This window comes from Trichoderma aggressivum (genome assembly GCF_033847375.1).
Source record: "Trichoderma aggressivum f. europaeum strain CBS 100526 chromosome Unknown scaffold_031, whole genome shotgun sequence".
NCBI classification, from domain to species: domain Eukaryota; kingdom Fungi; phylum Ascomycota; class Sordariomycetes; order Hypocreales; family Hypocreaceae; genus Trichoderma; species Trichoderma aggressivum.
In genome coordinates, this window is record NW_026946397.1 from 140,541 (window position 1) to 154,278 (window position 13,738).

The window sequence follows — 13,738 nt, forward strand, 5'->3', positions numbered from 1 at the left end:
GGCAGTCTGAGGGAGGGAGTGGACGGAATCGATATAGGTAAGCTGGGACAATGCAAGCCGAGGCGTTGTATGTAGACGGCCTCGACGGGATATACAACCGGTAGCAAGCAGGACGGAAGCAATGTTTGGAACAAGATCCAATGTGGAGGGAATGTGGAGGGATTGCAAACAAGAGCAGAGCAGAGAGCAGAAAACGCACAAAGCACGGCAAAGGATTGTGTAGTTTGCTTCCTTCAAGATGGCATTGTGACGAGGGAGAAGGCCAAGTCAGTCAGTCATCCAGACAAGAGGTGGGACTGTGGGCTAGTAATAGTTGCAGCTTGACAAATGCAAGGCCGAGCACAGGTCCTGTACCTAGGAATTTAGTACGATACGATTCCTGGCCCGGCCAAATCAGAAGCTCAAGAGCAGAAGAAAAAAAACAGAGCAAAAAGAGATGTCAAAAAGGGTATCCACCGCAATGCATCTCGTCAAAAAGCTTTCACAAGGGCCGGGGACAGGGGTCGAGGGTTGAGGTTGAGGGGTGGGCCGGACGAGGTGCTGAACAGTGCGTGACAGGCGGGGGGACACCACTGAGAGAGCTAGCGGACTAGCAGGCACATGGAATGCTGTGAGAGCTGCGAGTCCAGGCGGCAGAGAATTTGATTGATATTGATGGATGGATGCATGTCCATGAGGCTATGGCTATGGCTATGGGTATGGCCGGCTTTGCGAGTACCGGTACTGCACAGGCCGAGCCGGAGCCAGGGCCAGAAGCCCAACTGCAGGAGGCCTGGGCTGACAGGATCGATGGATTACCTGTATATTGGATGTGTGGGTGACGGGAAGTTCCAGCGCCCCAGAGCCCAGCAAGTGCCGCCACTTCGCAAGTACCAGTACCAGTACCAGTACCAGTACCAGTACTTGACCTCATTGCCTGATTCGAGAGCCCAAGGTCTGGTTAATCAAAATCTAAAATCATTTCAAATCAAATGGAGCAAATCAAATTAAACACCGGTTGCCCGTGGCTGAGGCATTGAGTTCCTTGTGCCTGTGTCTGATACGCGCTAGGGCTGAGTAAAAAAAGGATTTGATGGATACAGGTCCAGTAGGATTTCATGACCATCCGTTACTACCTAGTAACACACGAGGTACTGTAGGTACTAAGGTAAAATCAATCAACGCTCGGCAGATTTTGCCCTTACATACTCGTACTACGGATACGCAGCACAGCACACATTCAGCTCAAGCACACCTGATTTTACTTTGTGACAGGTAACACGATCCATGGCAGCTGAGATGCTAAACTAACTACTACTACTACTACTAACAAAAGATGCTTGCCACTAGCTGCCCAGTCCTGCACAAGAGCATCATGAAATCTCGCCAAAATTTCAGCGCACACAACCAGCAGGCAAAAGAGTGCGGGGGGGCCCCAACACCAACCCAGACCACATGTGAGACCCAAGAGATTAATCATATTATTTACTAGTCATCACATTGTCTTTTTTCGCCTTCCTTTTTATTTTACTTTTTCTTAGCCAAAACTTGTCCCTCACGTTTTTCTTCTTTTGTTCAGGCCGCCAGGCATAGCGGGCGAAGATACCGACGATACGACGCCAACTCGCCCGCGCAGCCTTCTTCATTCCTACTTGGTGGTGTATTCTGCGAGCGAGTCAACCAACGATGCCGAGCCGGAATCATAACTTTGCACAAAGCATGACGTTCTGCTTGACCCGAGTGTCTTGCCGAGCAGCGAATCATAATCATGGCCGAGAGATTAGGACGCCTTGCAAAGCAACGACGCGACTCCTCTCCCCGCCAGAAAAAAGAAAAGAAAAGCATGTCTTAGGCAGGGGTACAAAAGGCGTCTAAAAGACGTACGAGTACCATTACGAGGACGGACCATCTTCCCCCGAGATGAGGGAGCCCAAGGACCCGGACATGAGCTGCCCCCAGCTTGCAGGCAATATCAGAGATCATCATGGACTGTCGTCAATCTCAACGCAAAACGGCACCGGCTCCCAGTTACTCGGGTCCCCCTTATTGCTGTTTCTATTATTACCAGATGCTGGCCTGGACGAGCATGCCCAGACGGAGTTGCAGGCTTCTGATCTGTCTCCGGCGCCTTGGGATGGCCCTGCTAGTGCTGGCGACTAGGGTTGCAATCTGCTTAGTAGCATCATGCTGACCCACGAGCTACCAGTAGGCCGACGGAGATCAGCGAGACAAAGCCAGGACAATAACCCAGGCTTTTTTTTTTTTTCGCTGGCGGCTCGGCCTAGCTGAGTCGTCTCAGCCCTCGTCCTCCGCTCCCGATTGGCGTGGAGCTCTGACTGAAGTGGGTGGGCAGCAAAAGAGGGCATCGCCGTAGGGCCGAGGCCACGCAGCGCTTCGATTGGCATAAAAAAGTAAAAGCCCTATCGCGGCACGCGGCTCGATCCCGATTCGACGATTTTGAGCCAGAAAACTTGCGAGCGCGCAAAGAGCTCCTGCAAGGCCAACGATAGTGCAAACCTTTTCTGCCGCTTCCAAGACACACAAAATGAGCACGCGTTGCTTCGCGTAGGGCAGTCATGGTATCATTTATGAACAATGAAGAGCGGCAGACAAAGTTTTTCCCTCTTATCCCCTCTTCCGTCGGACCGTCCACGAGCAGGGGTTGGTTGGGCCCATTGTGGGTAATGCGTTGAAACGGGCAATCGTGGAGATCGAGCACAATTCAAGGAACTTCCGGCTTCCTCACCTTATTCATTCCAAGTCTTTCCATCGCCCAACTACATAGCCTCGATAAAAATTGGGGCCCAGTGCCAAGTTCGATAGGCATTTGCCAGTTGGCCATGGTATCTACCGTACGGGGTGCTTCGTAGCACAGCACGTCACCTTACAGATACGAACGAACCTCTCTTCTGCATACCGTGTTGTGTTGTGAGATCTCGAGGCGCGTGGGCGATACGTCGAGATGATTCGCCCACAGCTCCAGTCCGTGAGCCTAGGGGGGTGCTATCAGATGCTCGCAGATGCTGTCCCAACTTACCCGATGCTACAGACCATACACGGTGCAGATCAACGGCCGCCTCGTGATGCAAGTCTCACGCAGACTTTGCCCTCTTTCGGTTCTTACGAGATGCAAGGGATTGATCCACTTGAGGCAGAGAATCAAAACCACGACCGTGACCGCGACGGTTACGCGCAAGGTTTGGATCAGTGACTGACGCGGCCGTTGTTTGTCATCAAGAGCCACGGAGTTCAATGGCCCTCAGGCCCGCGGTATTTACTGAGTACTGAAGCGCTGTGCTCGCACTCATGGCATGGGGCAATGTTCCTGCAGTAGCGCGTGATGTGCAAAACCTCTGTGCGTGCAGCTTGCATGATGCTAGGATGCAAGAGCCACTGCAGCCTGTTGGGCTGAGCCTCCTGAATCCTGGCATGGCTTACAGTACAATATGGATGCTGAGCCCGTAAGCAGCAGGCTTTTTCAGTCCCTTGCTTTGCTGCCCGTGTCGCGAAGTATTGAGAGCCCATTGATGAGATATCGCAACATCGGGCGATTGGTCGTTTTCTCGCACAGAACAACGAGATATGCAGCATTACCCGACATACTCGTACGAGTATCGTACATGTGTGTGAGTCGTTATGCGGCCAACAAGAGTGGAGATTATACTTGGCAGACAAACTAACTCTTGATGTTTGTTTCTTCTTCGGCTTCAATCGCAGTATGAGCACCAGGAGAGCTGGTGAATGCTCAAACCACTACCGCAGATTACCGATTTGATTTAAAGTCTCGATTTTATGCCTCCGCGCGGCTTGGGCACGATCGAGCCCTGGCCACGATGATAAACGCTTTGGCCGCCGATTGACGAGGCAAGAGGCCACGCGGGTTTCAGTGCGATTCTTTGACCCTGGCCGTCATAGCAAACCGGACAGACGCCCGAGATCCTGATGAAACACCCGCGATAGCTTTACTTGATTGTCATTTTTACACATGGAGGACAGAACAAGGTAGAGCCATCAGCGCCGTCATCAGCTTGTCGTATTTTATTCCGTTTGCGGATTCTCGGTACAGCGTCGCGACTCAAGCGAGTAGGCATCTACAGCATCCTACACATGCGCATGGACAGCGGAGTACAAGAGCACTTGCCATCAAGCCGCAGGCCTCAGCTGTCAGGCACTTCCCGGAACACATACGCACAAGCACAGGGCTAGCTCCCTGACGCTTCATCAGCTGGGCGCGGCCATGAGCCATTGTCAGCAGAAACATTTTCCCATTCGGGCAGAGGCATTGTCCTGCACGGGCCACGGTAGAAACAGAGCTCTGAGAGCCAGGGACGAAGGATCAAGGCCTTGCCGTGCTGCTGGAATCCTGAATGCTACTCTGTAATAATAATAGTAAGTTGTAGATGGTATCAAGCACATGGGGAGCTTGCAAGTGCGATTCATGACGGGCGTCCTCAAACCGGTCCCCTTGGCAACAAGCCGTGCATCAGATACCTGTACTCTGGAAGCTCTTTTATTTCCTTTTCTGAATCTTGGCTTTTATGAAACCAAATAGACGATTACATAGTCGGCATTCCAGCTGAGGATTCTACTAAGCATAGACAATCTGGGGAGGTTAATTTAGCTCAGACATCCATTGATGTTTATGCTGCTTCCCGGGTCTACATTACACAGATGTTCCAGATACTTAGCAATGCAATTGTGAGAACAGGCTGTGTTTGTTGAATGCCCGTGACTCATCCAATCCATTTTCACTGGCAGACATCGCCAACAAGCTCCATTTCACTCCCACGGACACGTATTCCCTATACGTCAGCCAAAGTGCTCATGCTCAACAACCAGAGGCATATCTCATTTTTTTTTTGGGTGTCAATGGCGGTCAAATGCAGGTCCTCCCCGTTCATCTCATCCATCCCCAAGCCGATCTCCTGCAGATTCATCAAAATGTTGAGCTTTCGGGGTGGCGTCTGGGAGTAGCCGGATAGCCTACTGACCAGCCCCGATCGGGCATCCAAGGGGACTACGGGCCGGCAAGTTTCCCAATGTCCCGAGAATGAACCCAATGGCAGTTTTGTACGTCAGGTCATGGAAGCTGACAAGCTGGATCGATTCGTCATGAGGCTTGCGGAGATGCAAAGTTCTCCCCCACTCCAATCCGGGGGAGAGAGGCTTTGGCAGCGGCTATCCGGTTGCGTAAAGTTGGGTTGCCGAAGGGTGGTGCCTTTACGGGTTGGGCATTGAGTGTATTGGATGTGGCAAGTTGAATGAAGAATGAGATAAGGTATATATAGCGTCGAGGTAGTGGTGGTTTTGGGTTGCTGGAATGCGTGACACTTACAAAGCCAACAAACCGTTGAAGCAACAACATAACCGTTTAAAGACCGCAACAATGTCCGTCGTTCAGCCACAGGAATACCAGACAGTCGACGACGTGCCGTATCAGCGAGGGTAAGCATATCCATCACCAGCCCTGTCATCCATCTTGCTATCCCCGTTGTTCCATCACATTCCAGGCATTGCAGTAGCTTTCACCTAGGCATAATCAAAACCTTGCAACATTTGATACTACCAACATCACAAAGGCTAACAAACCGTCCCTTGTCAATGTTCTAGCCGTCCTCTCCCAACCGTCACCCCCGTCTTCCAGAACAAGCTGCCCAACTCGCCCGGCAAGACGTCCATCGGCCTCCTCGTCGACTTCCCCCCCAACTCGTCGACGCCCCCTCACACGCACGGCGGCGCGGCCATCTCCGTCTTCGTCATCAAGGGCACCGTGCTCAACAAGATGAACGATGGCCCGACTCGTGTGATCCCGGCGGGCGGCACGTGGTTCGAGGCTCCCGGCTGCCACCACCGGACCAGCGACAACTTCAGCACCACGGAGCCGGCGCAGATCCTGGCGACGATGGTGGTTGACACAAAGACCGTTGAGGAGGGGGGAATGGCGGCTCTTGTTGTGCTCGACCCGGAGTATGCTGATATCAGGCTTGGTTGAATTGATTGATATGCTGCAATGAAGAAAACGGGAAGCTCGGAAAGGGTGTTGGTGTTGCCGATATCAGGACTGGTCAAGTGAATAGGTGGCAATGAAGAGCAGGGGAAGATCGGGTTTCTGTTCTGTTAGTAAACGGGGAATCTCATCAACAAGGCAAAATGAATATGTAAAAAAATCAATAATCAATAGTCCCAAATCGTTTTGACAAACTAGAGTGTCCCCATGATGTCGGAGGACATCAATTGAGTTACGCTCGCCGTACCTCCATTCGGAATTGGATCCATGATCGAATCAATATTAAGCGGTCCAGTGCAGGTCCCCTGTGGCGTCACTGCGGTCTCGTCGCTACCCCCTTGTAATTCCGCCCCCCGTAGGTCCCGAGGCTGGAAACGCCACAGCGGCTTCAGGCGTCTCCCAGCACCGCCGTTGGCTGCTACCGGGCATTTCTCCAGCGATCTGATGACGCCCCAAGTCACTGGGCCTCTCTTCGAGGCGAAGAACCTTGTGAAGGCATCGGGGTGGTACGAAGCCTCGAACCACCGCCCGGCCATTTTGCGTTTTCGCCTCCAACGTTGATCAGCGGCACATCACGCTGGACGCAAACCTTGTGCTCCTGCATATGCCATTGACCGAACCAGCGCTGCTCTTAATACTGTACGCACGCCCCCCCCCTCCGCCTCAGGTCATCGATTCGATTCACCATGGCAGCGTTCGCTTCCGGCCATTGCTTCAACAACTCTTGACTCATCCTCCAACTCCACCATTGTCCTACAACAAACACTTCAACTGCTTTTAATCCTCCCGCGCGTCCTCCATCCATATCCATGCTCAGCTACGGTATACTAAAGAAGCCACTTGGACACCTGGACGACCTGACGATACGGATACTTTGCGTCGCAATCAGCCCTACCTAGCAAACTCTACGCTAGGCTACCTACAGTTTTTTCTTTTTCTTTTTTCTTTCCACGTCTCCAGCTCCCAGCTTGATATTGAAACCTTGGGGAACACTGGAGCAAACAGACCAGGCCAGACCTCTTTTGTAACCCTTCAATCCGTCTTTGCGAAACGAAAACAACAAACATTCAAGTCCGGTTTCACGCTCATCCGCATCGCCGAATTGCACTGAACCTGCCCACTACAGCGATGGCGGCCAACGGTGACGTCTCTTCCGTGCCCCGCTCCGAGTCCCCCACTGGATCGCCTCGATCCGCGTCCATTTCTTTGCATGCCGCTGCCGCTATGAATGCCGGCCTCCAACGAGAACCCTCACGCAGTAAGTCGGAATCAGCCGATCTGCCTCTCCCGGCTAAAAAGCTTGTCCATCGACTGCGCTTTTTCTCTCCTTGCCCGCACCGCCCAAAGCCCTGTCCTCACCACTCTAACTCGCCGTTTAGGATCGTCCAACAGCTCCCTAGCTCGCAGCCTCGCATCCCCGCCCAGCCGCCGACGGTCAACCATCCTGATGAACCTCCAGCTAAACGACCCTGCGGTGCCGGCGCCGGGCGAGATGTTCCAAGAGCAACATATGAGGGTGAGCCCGCAGCCTTATGGCGGCGGCGTCCCGCCAGAGTCGAGCCGACATATCAGGACGCCGAGTTTGGGCGAGCTTCATCAGGAGCTCGAGGCAGAGCAGGAGGGCCATGTCGTAAGCAACAATCACCACATCTCTTTCTACTGAATACTACTGGGTGGGAAGAGCAGGCATTAACGAGACTTGACATTTGCAGAATCGCCTTTTGAACATGATTCGACAACAGCAGCTGGAGCTTCAACGTCTCCAAGCCAACCATCCGCATGCAGCTGGCGGAGACGAGAGTGCGACCGCGAGCGTTGCTGGCTCCGAGAGGCCACACCGGTCGCTGCCCGTCCCCATCTCGACCCAGTCCCCGACCGGAAACCATGTGCCATCCATCTCTGGCTCTTCCTTTTCTCGATCGCCCATCTTTCCTCACCACCGCAACTCCATGGAGATGGCTCGCGCCGACATGCAGCGCCGGTCCAGGACGCCAAGCCGAAACGCCTCGCCTCGGCTGCGGGCGACTTCCATCAGTGCCGAGAGCGGCGACTGGTCTCTGTTCCGCGACGAAAGTGCCTTTTACCAGGCCGAAACGCAAATGCTGACCCGCGAGAACCAGATGCTCCGGCATCGAATTCGGGAACTGGGTAAGTTTCGTCCACTGCTGCCTAAATATACTCTAAAAGGACAAGTGAGAGAAGACGAAATGCATAAGCAGATGCTAACACCCATGCATAGAAAAGCAAGTCTCTGAAATGACCAGCTCTCCCGTACCAAACGAGCCGCCGGTGTCCTCAAACCTTACTCGATCGTCGACCTCGGCCGAGGAGAGCGAATCTGTGTCCAGGGCAGCATAGCCGCACCCCGTGTGTCAATTCACCGCTATGCGGCGACGGTTACGATTGCCAGCCCTGTGGAAATTGTCAAGTTGCTTTGAAAATTGGAGGCCGATTTGTAAAACTATTGGGCCGCATGCTTTGATTCTTATGCGAGGTTTTGCAACATGGTAGCAGGTTGCTTTTTTGGCTGGCGTCTAGGAGATGGTTTCTAACAAAACCAATCGGGTTATAATATCAATGGTCTTTTTCCCCTTTTGCTAGATGAGTTTTTTTTTTTTTGCTTTTCTTTTTTCCTCTTCGTAGTGATATCGACAGACTGTGAGATGGGCCGTTGCTGAGCTGCAATCCGAATCATGCAGCCATGCTCCGTGCTTCAGCGAAGGCCATCGAATTCGTCTGAGGATTGATAATCAAGCTCGATTCTCACAAGAATCACCAATAAAAACATGTTGCAAATAAAAGGCATATCCGGCTATTCACATTTGATTTTCTCATCAGCATTTCGTCGGGCATGATGGCCTTTTGCCGGTCACAATCTGGGGTCAATGTGGGGCCCCAGCTTTTCTTTCTGAATGAAGCTTCTCTTGGAAGCTACTAACCCACCTCATATAGCCGACTTACCCTGAATCAAAACCACATCAAACCCCGTTCTTATTCATCTGCATTTGTTTCTTGTTCATGTGCAGTTGCAAAGACGATAGACAAGATGCTGGCAAGGAGGGCAGCAAGATTGATTCCTCTGTCCAGCCAGACTCGGCACGTCCAGGCTCTGAATTTCAGCTCTACGGCGTCCGTCCAGGCTGATTTCACTCATGCGGCAAGTTGTCTCATATCACCTCACATACTAGCTGTCATAGATTTCACACCATCTCAATTCAATAACACACACACACACACACACACACACACACACAAGATGCAGCCAAACTCAATCGCTAACATAATCCCCACCTCAGGTCATCGGCGGCGGCGTCGTCGGCCTCGCCGTTGCCCGCCAGCTCTCCCTTCAGCCCGGCACCTCCACCGTGCTCATAGAGCGTCACTCCGCCGTCGGCACGGAGACCAGCTCGCGCAACAGCGAGGTCATCCACGCCGGCATCTACTACGGCAAGGACACCCTCAAGGCGAAGCTCTGCCTCCGCGGCAAGGACCTGCTGTACGGGCTCTGCGACAGGCACGGCGTCGCCCACAGCAGGACGGGCAAGTGGCTCGTCGCCCAGAACCACGCGCAGAGGGAGGCCCTGGAGAGGATCCACGCCCTTTGCGCCGACGAGATTGGCGTTGCGGTGAGATGGGTGTCTGACAGGGAGGTCCGCGAGCGCGGCGAGGGCGTCCTGGCCAAGGCCGGCGCCCTGGAGAGCCCGACGACGGGCATCGTCGACTCCCACGGCCTGATGCTCTGCCTGCAGGGCCTCTTCGAGGACGCCGGCGGCATCGTCGCCCTGAGCTCCCCCGTCGTGGGCGTCCGCCCGCTCTCCCAGGGAGGATCCTCGCCCCCGGGCAGCGCGGGCTGGGAAATCGACGTCTCGGACGGGCCCGGCGGCGACGTGTCCACCCTGACGGCCGAGACGCTCATCAACGCCGCCGGTCTCGGCTCCGTCGCCGTCCACAACATGATTGTGCCCTCCTCGCAGCGCAGGCAGCTCTTCTACGCAAAGGGCAACTACTTCTCCTACTCGGCCTCCCGCCCCAAAATCTCCCGCCTCATATACCCGGCCCCCGAGCCCGGCGCCAGCGGACTCGGCACACATCTCACCATCGACCTGGCCGGACGGATCCGCTTCGGCCCGGACGTCGAGTGGGTGGACGACCCCAACGACCTCACCGCCAACGCCTCACGGCTGCAGCAGGCCGTTGCCGAAATCCAAAAGTATCTCCCGGAAGTCGATGCCGGCGCCCTGGTGGCCGATTACGCAGGTATGCGGCCCAAGCTGGCCTCCAAGGGCGCGGCGTCGGCAACGGACAAGGGTTTCGAGGACTTCATCGTCAGAAAGGAGCAAGGGTACGAAGGCTGGGTTAATCTGCTGGGCATCGAAAGCCCTGGGTTGACAAGCAGCCTTGCCATAGCAGAAATGGTGCATAGGCTTCTACACGGCCAAGCGAGCACATAGGATATATATCACTTACATCTCACGCCAATGAATTCCGTCATCACAATACCATTAATGAAAATTTAAACAGAAGAAAAAGGAGAAAACCATGCAATTTCCATATTTAGACCGGATATCATACACAAGCAGGAGAAAAAAAAAGAATCCTGCAGCAAGTCTGCAGCGACATGTGGACTGGAAACCATCCAGATTTTGGCCAACAGGGCATCAGAAAGCAAAACGGCGCGTTGAAGAATAAATAAAAGCATACTCCCACCCCTGCGCAGATCAATTATTCCATGCCAAAGAGTTTTGAAAAAAAGGAAACAAGAGGAAGGAGAAAAGAGCCATGTAAGAAGGAAATGAGAAAAAAAAAAGACAATGTCAATGCCCAAACACCCAGCTCGGTTCCGTTTCGTAAACCATGTCATCCCAGAAACTATTAAAAAAGAGTGAAATAAAATGGAAGAGGAAAAATAGGAAGAAGAGGAAAAAGAAGAAGATGACGAGGCGAGTTTCCAAAAAAAGAAGAAGAAGAAGAAAAAGCAAACAGAGGCACAAAGAGGGTCCTGGTAACTTTTCCCTGGGTTGTCCAAATTGGGCAACATTGTCGCGCCCAGACACTGAAAGCCACAAATGCCAACGCCAATCAATCCTTGCTGTACTTGCAAAATGCATTAATCTGTGACGATACAGAGTCCTTTGCGATGAAGCCTCTCTCATTTCCTTCCTTGGTAGAGGGTGCTGCTTTAGCGTAGGGTTATACTGTTGCAAAACCGTCTGGCAGAGAGGTCAACACGTAGCTGGTAGATGCCATTCTGAGCACCAATGAAACTAAAGAGGCCATTTGGCGTTAGAGTCTGTTTTTATAGTATAATCATGTAGGAAGAGCAAAATAAGCCATTGGTCAAGACTTACAGTACGGTGCCGTCCTGGCTCCACGAGAGCCCCGATGTGTTGTCCGGTGAGGGAGGAACCTCAAAGACACCGTGGTCTGGCGCCAGCGTCCCTCGTACGGCGCTCTCCCTCTCCTCCCAGCGACTGGCCGCCTGAGGGGGAAGAGTCGGGCGTTCTTCAGAAGTGCTGGCGTCTGCCGGGGGTCGTTCCCGAGCCTGAAGAATCTCCAGAACGGAAAGATACGACGAGTCTTGCCTGTCTCGTTGGTCCCGCAGGGCAGCCATGGTTTCGTTGATACGATCGATCCACCGCTGTTCAGCCCGGCCGCCACCGCCTTGGCTAGTTTCACGCATAAGCTGGCGGGCATTTCGCACGCGCTCTTGGGCCCGTTCCCGATGGTCTCTGTAGAGATTGAGCAAGTCGTTGGGAGTCTGAACCGTGCTTCCACGGGCTCGGGTGGTGAAGGAAGATGTTGCCATGGGTGTGGCACCGGTTCCTCCTATCCAGCCCGTCGCAGCCGCGGATCCTCCGTTGCCTCGCTCGTCGCCGGGTTGAGCGTTTGGCCTCTCTCGGCGCCGACGCTCGCTCTGAATGGCTTCAAGAACTCTAGTCTCGGCTGGCGTCAGTGGCTGGTGAAGCATCCCAGCGCTGAAGAAATTGGCCGCTGAAATAGGAGGGTTCAAGGGCTCCCCCCTCGTCATGCGCGTTTCCAGCAATCGAGGGTCAATGGTCTGGGTATCAAATATATTGATATGCTCATACTCAGACTCTTTGTTGAGATCAATAATCTGCCGAACCATGAAGTTGTGTCTTACGTCGGCGATGCCAATGCGGCCGCGATCCTCGGTCCACGCCAAAAGATCATACGGTCCCGGGCAGAAAGCCATGTCTCGAATGGCTCCTGGTCCGCTGTTGGGCCGCGAAGACTGGAAAGTCGTGATGAGTGGGTCAACCGTCTCGTCGGTCAACTGCGTGGCGTTGAATATCGAAATGGTGCCGTGCTGAGTTCCAATGGCGAGGTAGCCGCCAGACGAAGAAAAGGACGCCGCGAAACTCCCACGGCTATCCGTCTTGTCGTCCTTTTTCTGGCTTTTGAGAAGGATCCTCTGCTTGAGTTCCCACTTGCCCGGGAAGGCTCCAACTCGCTGGTGGACGTATAGATACGGGTCATCCAAGATGGCGACCAGGAGTCGCCCGTCAGGTGATATGATGGCCCTGTTGACGAAGTCGGGGTAGCGGACAACGTCCAGGGGTTCGGTAAGCTCTTTTTGCTCAAAGTCAACCAGGCTGACCAGCGTCACGGTTCGATCATTGTTGGCGAGAACTGCCACGGGCTCCGTGTAAGCACGGGCACCAATGGGCAAACCTTGCCCGCCGGGAGGAGGAAACCAGAGGGTGATGCAATTGACCCGCTCCTTAGCAAGCTTCATGCTCTTTGCCGTCACCTTGGCTGATTGTTGAGCAGCAGCGGTAAGCATATTGAGCGCAGCTTCATCGGGCGAGGTCGTGGAGCTCTCGTTGCCCGGAGAAGGCCCAGTATCAGAATCTGAGCTAGCAGCTGTGTCCTGGGGGTTTTCGATGGCACCACCTCCTTCTCCCTCAAGCCTTATGGCCACAAACTCGCCCGTCTCGCTTCCGCAGCACAGCCAACCATTTTCAGCGACCAAACACCGCGGCGCAAATGTAAGGTGCTTGATCGTTTCGCAGCTGCGAGCTAGGGTGTTGAGCCGCTGGATCTGGCGGCTTCCAACTCCACCGGGATAAAAGAGGTTGTGTTTGTTTTCGGCACTTATGAGGGACCGCAGCTGCCAATGTCTAGAAGGAGATGAACCACACTGATTAGCAAATGTAGATGAATAACTGCGGAGAGTCGGATAGCTATAGCCATGTCTTGGACATACTGTGAGCGGACAGGGACCCGGAAGTGCGTTCGGTGACTCCTGGAGATGAGGCGATCGGAGGTATAGTATCTGCATAGGTAACCATCCAACATGGAAATGATTAGCAACAGCACATCAACGGAGCTTGGGCAGCACAACGGGGGGGGGGGGTTGGCTCACGAGACATCGTCCTTGCGAGCCATAGTAGCGTCGTCGACCGGCAATTCGTCGCTGCAATGAGTTGGGGCTCAATGGCCAAGGGGGTTAGCTGCGTTGCAGCACCCAAAGGGGGCAGCCAGGCACAGGCAAAGGCTGGAAGCACACTTGGAGTGGTGGTGATGATGGGATGCTGTGGTTGAGTGCGTCGAGAAGCGCCGGGAAGCCGAGTCAATGCCCCAAGCAGAGGGAGTGTCCGGTATTAGAAGTGCGAGGATGCTGATGCGAGATGCGGGTTGAAATGGGCAAGAGGGGAGGGGAGGGAGATGGCGTGAGGAGAAGGTCGTGATGGGATTGGGTTCTGAGCAAGAAGCAAAACAACGGGCTGA

At 53.8% G+C, this 13,738-nt stretch overlaps 5 protein-coding genes across 5 annotated transcripts; 3 read left to right on the plus strand and 2 right to left on the minus strand.

Annotated features, from left to right (window-relative positions):
• Window positions 1-5,365: 5,365 nt before the first annotated feature.
• Window positions 5,366-5,971, plus strand: Triagg1_7214 (uncharacterized protein; the record flags this gene model as incomplete). The annotated part of the gene is made up of 2 exons (XM_062901925.1): window positions 5,366-5,424; window positions 5,590-5,971. 2 exons carry the CDS (start codon window positions 5,366-5,368, stop codon window positions 5,969-5,971), a joined length of 441 nt encoding a protein of 146 aa, XP_062753790.1.
• Window positions 5,972-6,180: 209 nt separating this feature from the next.
• Window positions 6,181-6,522, minus strand: Triagg1_7215 (uncharacterized protein; the record flags this gene model as incomplete). Its single annotated transcript, XM_062901926.1, has 1 exon — window positions 6,181-6,522. One exon carries the CDS (start codon window positions 6,520-6,522, stop codon window positions 6,181-6,183), a length of 342 nt encoding a protein of 113 aa, XP_062753791.1.
• Window positions 6,523-7,114: 592 nt separating this feature from the next.
• Window positions 7,115-8,344, plus strand: Triagg1_7216 (uncharacterized protein; the record flags this gene model as incomplete). The annotated part of the gene is made up of 4 exons (XM_062901927.1): window positions 7,115-7,244; window positions 7,366-7,616; window positions 7,699-8,134; window positions 8,226-8,344. The coding sequence occupies 4 exons, from the start codon at window positions 7,115-7,117 to the stop codon at window positions 8,342-8,344; spliced, it is 936 nt and encodes a 311-aa protein (XP_062753792.1).
• A 660-nt stretch (window positions 8,345-9,004) lies between these two features.
• Window positions 9,005-10,437, plus strand: Triagg1_7217 (uncharacterized protein; the record flags this gene model as incomplete). Its single annotated transcript, XM_062901928.1, has 2 exons — window positions 9,005-9,115; window positions 9,283-10,437. The coding sequence occupies 2 exons, from the start codon at window positions 9,005-9,007 to the stop codon at window positions 10,435-10,437; spliced, it is 1,266 nt and encodes a 421-aa protein (XP_062753793.1).
• Window positions 10,438-11,330: 893 nt separating this feature from the next.
• Window positions 11,331-13,396, minus strand: Triagg1_7218 (uncharacterized protein; the record flags this gene model as incomplete). Its single annotated transcript, XM_062901930.1, has 2 exons — window positions 11,331-13,128; window positions 13,374-13,396. The coding sequence occupies 2 exons, from the start codon at window positions 13,394-13,396 to the stop codon at window positions 11,331-11,333; spliced, it is 1,821 nt and encodes a 606-aa protein (XP_062753794.1).
• Between the last annotated feature and the right edge of the window lie 342 nt (window positions 13,397-13,738).